At 35.5% G+C, this 1,776-nt stretch overlaps 1 protein-coding gene across 10 annotated transcripts in view; it reads left to right on the top strand.

Annotated features, from left to right (window-relative positions):
• The window catches only part of LOC118426052 (small G protein signaling modulator 2-like), a 79,342-nt gene that overhangs the window by 69,362 nt on the left and 8,204 nt on the right, over positions 1–1,776 (top strand). For 9 of the 10 annotated variants that reach the window (XM_035835296.1, XM_035835299.1, XM_035835294.1 and 6 more), the window contains 2 exons: positions 359–439; positions 1,175–1,239. In XM_035835296.1, coding sequence (XP_035691189.1) covers positions 359–439; positions 1,175–1,239 — 146 coding nt within the window. The remainder of the gene's footprint in view (positions 1–358; positions 440–1,174; positions 1,240–1,776) is intronic. The other variant, XM_035835300.1, reaches the window with a different exon arrangement.

The raw sequence follows: 1,776 nt of genomic DNA, 5'->3' as shown, positions 1-1,776 counted from the left end.
ACCGGCAGGTGTTCATACATGTTTTGGGGCTTACTGATCCAAGAAAATAACAACTTTAGAGAAGAGTTGAAAGTTTCTGCTGTCTAAGTTAACAGAGGCATTAGTGTAAGTTACATGAAGATAGGATTTTAAAATGCCAGTAGAAGATGGGTGCTTCATCATACAAATTCATTGCTAGCAAAACGGACCATTGTTTTGAGTATTATAATCCATTTACACGTTTTTACAGACAATTAGGTCCAGGTTCAGGTCCAGACCTGGACTGTATCTGTACCTGAATTTTCTGTACCGGTACCCACCCCTAGTCCTAGCACGTTCACTCTCACTACACTCACCCTTATCCTGCACCTGTCCACAGTGATGAGCCTTCCGTTTTCACCAGACAATCGTCGTTAGATTCAGACCCTGGTGATTTCCTGAACATAAGTGCCCGGCTGAGGTATCGCATGGTTTACTCTGACTCCCTTTGCAATCCACATCGCAATAATTCTGCAGCTTTTTTGTAGCCTGGGTACTATCCGATTTCTACCGGGGCTCCTTACACTTTTAGGGGCTCCTTATACTATTTTTTAGGGTAGCAAGTGTAAGGAGCCCCGGTAGAAATAGGATGGTACACAGGTTAGCTTTTTTCTACTTGACAAGCAAAATTATTGCTCTTGAAAAATCAAATTTGATACAGTCATGATCCTTATGTGTGAAAGCTGAATGGATAAACTGGCAATCATAAAAAGTCAATTTATTTGACTTGCAAATCATCTATATATATTTATAACAAATTGAATATAATTGTAACCTGGCTTAAAAATGTAACTGCAAAAATCCATTTGAATGTTTTAAAGCTCTTAAAGTTTGAATTCTGTCTGATAATTCTTAAAGTTATTAGTTTATAGTGTGTCAAAGTCCTCCGATGTTGTGATCTTTCTCCATTGTACTGATAACTAAAAAATGCAACAAATTTTTTAATGAAAAGTTACCTTAAAACTTTTTGAAATGTCTTTAACATTATATAATCCTATGTACAAAAGTGGACCAAGAACTTCATACATTTCCCCAGTGTTTTAGATTAACCATCACACTACTAACATTGCAGATGTAACCAACCTCACAGATAGACACACAGCATGTGGACAGTTAAAGTAACAATGAGCTTATTGATGTTCCCGGTACTTTTCAGAACGTCTTTGAAGCTGCTGTGTGATACAATGAAAAAACAAATCATCTCAAGGGCCTTCTACGGATGTAAGTAAATCATTTTCAACCTCATTTTCCATTTTTGACATGTGACAATCCCTGCATGGCAGATATAGGAAAATATATCAAAGAAGGTTTAGACATTAGAAATTCCTCAAATGATAGTAAAAGCTTCCAATGGTTTTATTGTAAGAAACTTTTTTCATATTACAAATCCTGTATTAATTTAGTTAGATAAGCCTTAAGTAAAGCCATAGAACTGTAGTTATGTAGATGCCATACTTTGTACCTCGTACAATTGTTGTGCAATAAAGTTTTTATCATTGTTCTGAAACATATTTAACAAGTAAAACTTAAACAATGAAAACAAAGGGCTGGGTTGAATCTTATTGTATTCATTCTCTAAATCTGTGTATATCAGGAAAAGACTTGTTCATGACACGTTAATTTTCCAGTTTAGCATTTTTTTAAACCCAATTGCAAAAAGCAACAAAACTAAGATTGCATGTCAAGTCATCTGTGTTGGTAAAATGCACTTTACTTCAACACTGGAATCAGTGTTATTCTGGGTGTGGAGTAAAGCGT

Source organism: Branchiostoma floridae, chromosome 11 (assembly GCF_000003815.2).
Source record: "Branchiostoma floridae strain S238N-H82 chromosome 11, Bfl_VNyyK, whole genome shotgun sequence".
Classification (NCBI taxonomy): domain Eukaryota; kingdom Metazoa; phylum Chordata; class Leptocardii; order Amphioxiformes; family Branchiostomatidae; genus Branchiostoma; species Branchiostoma floridae.
This window is presented reverse-complemented; position numbering and strand designations above follow the sequence as displayed.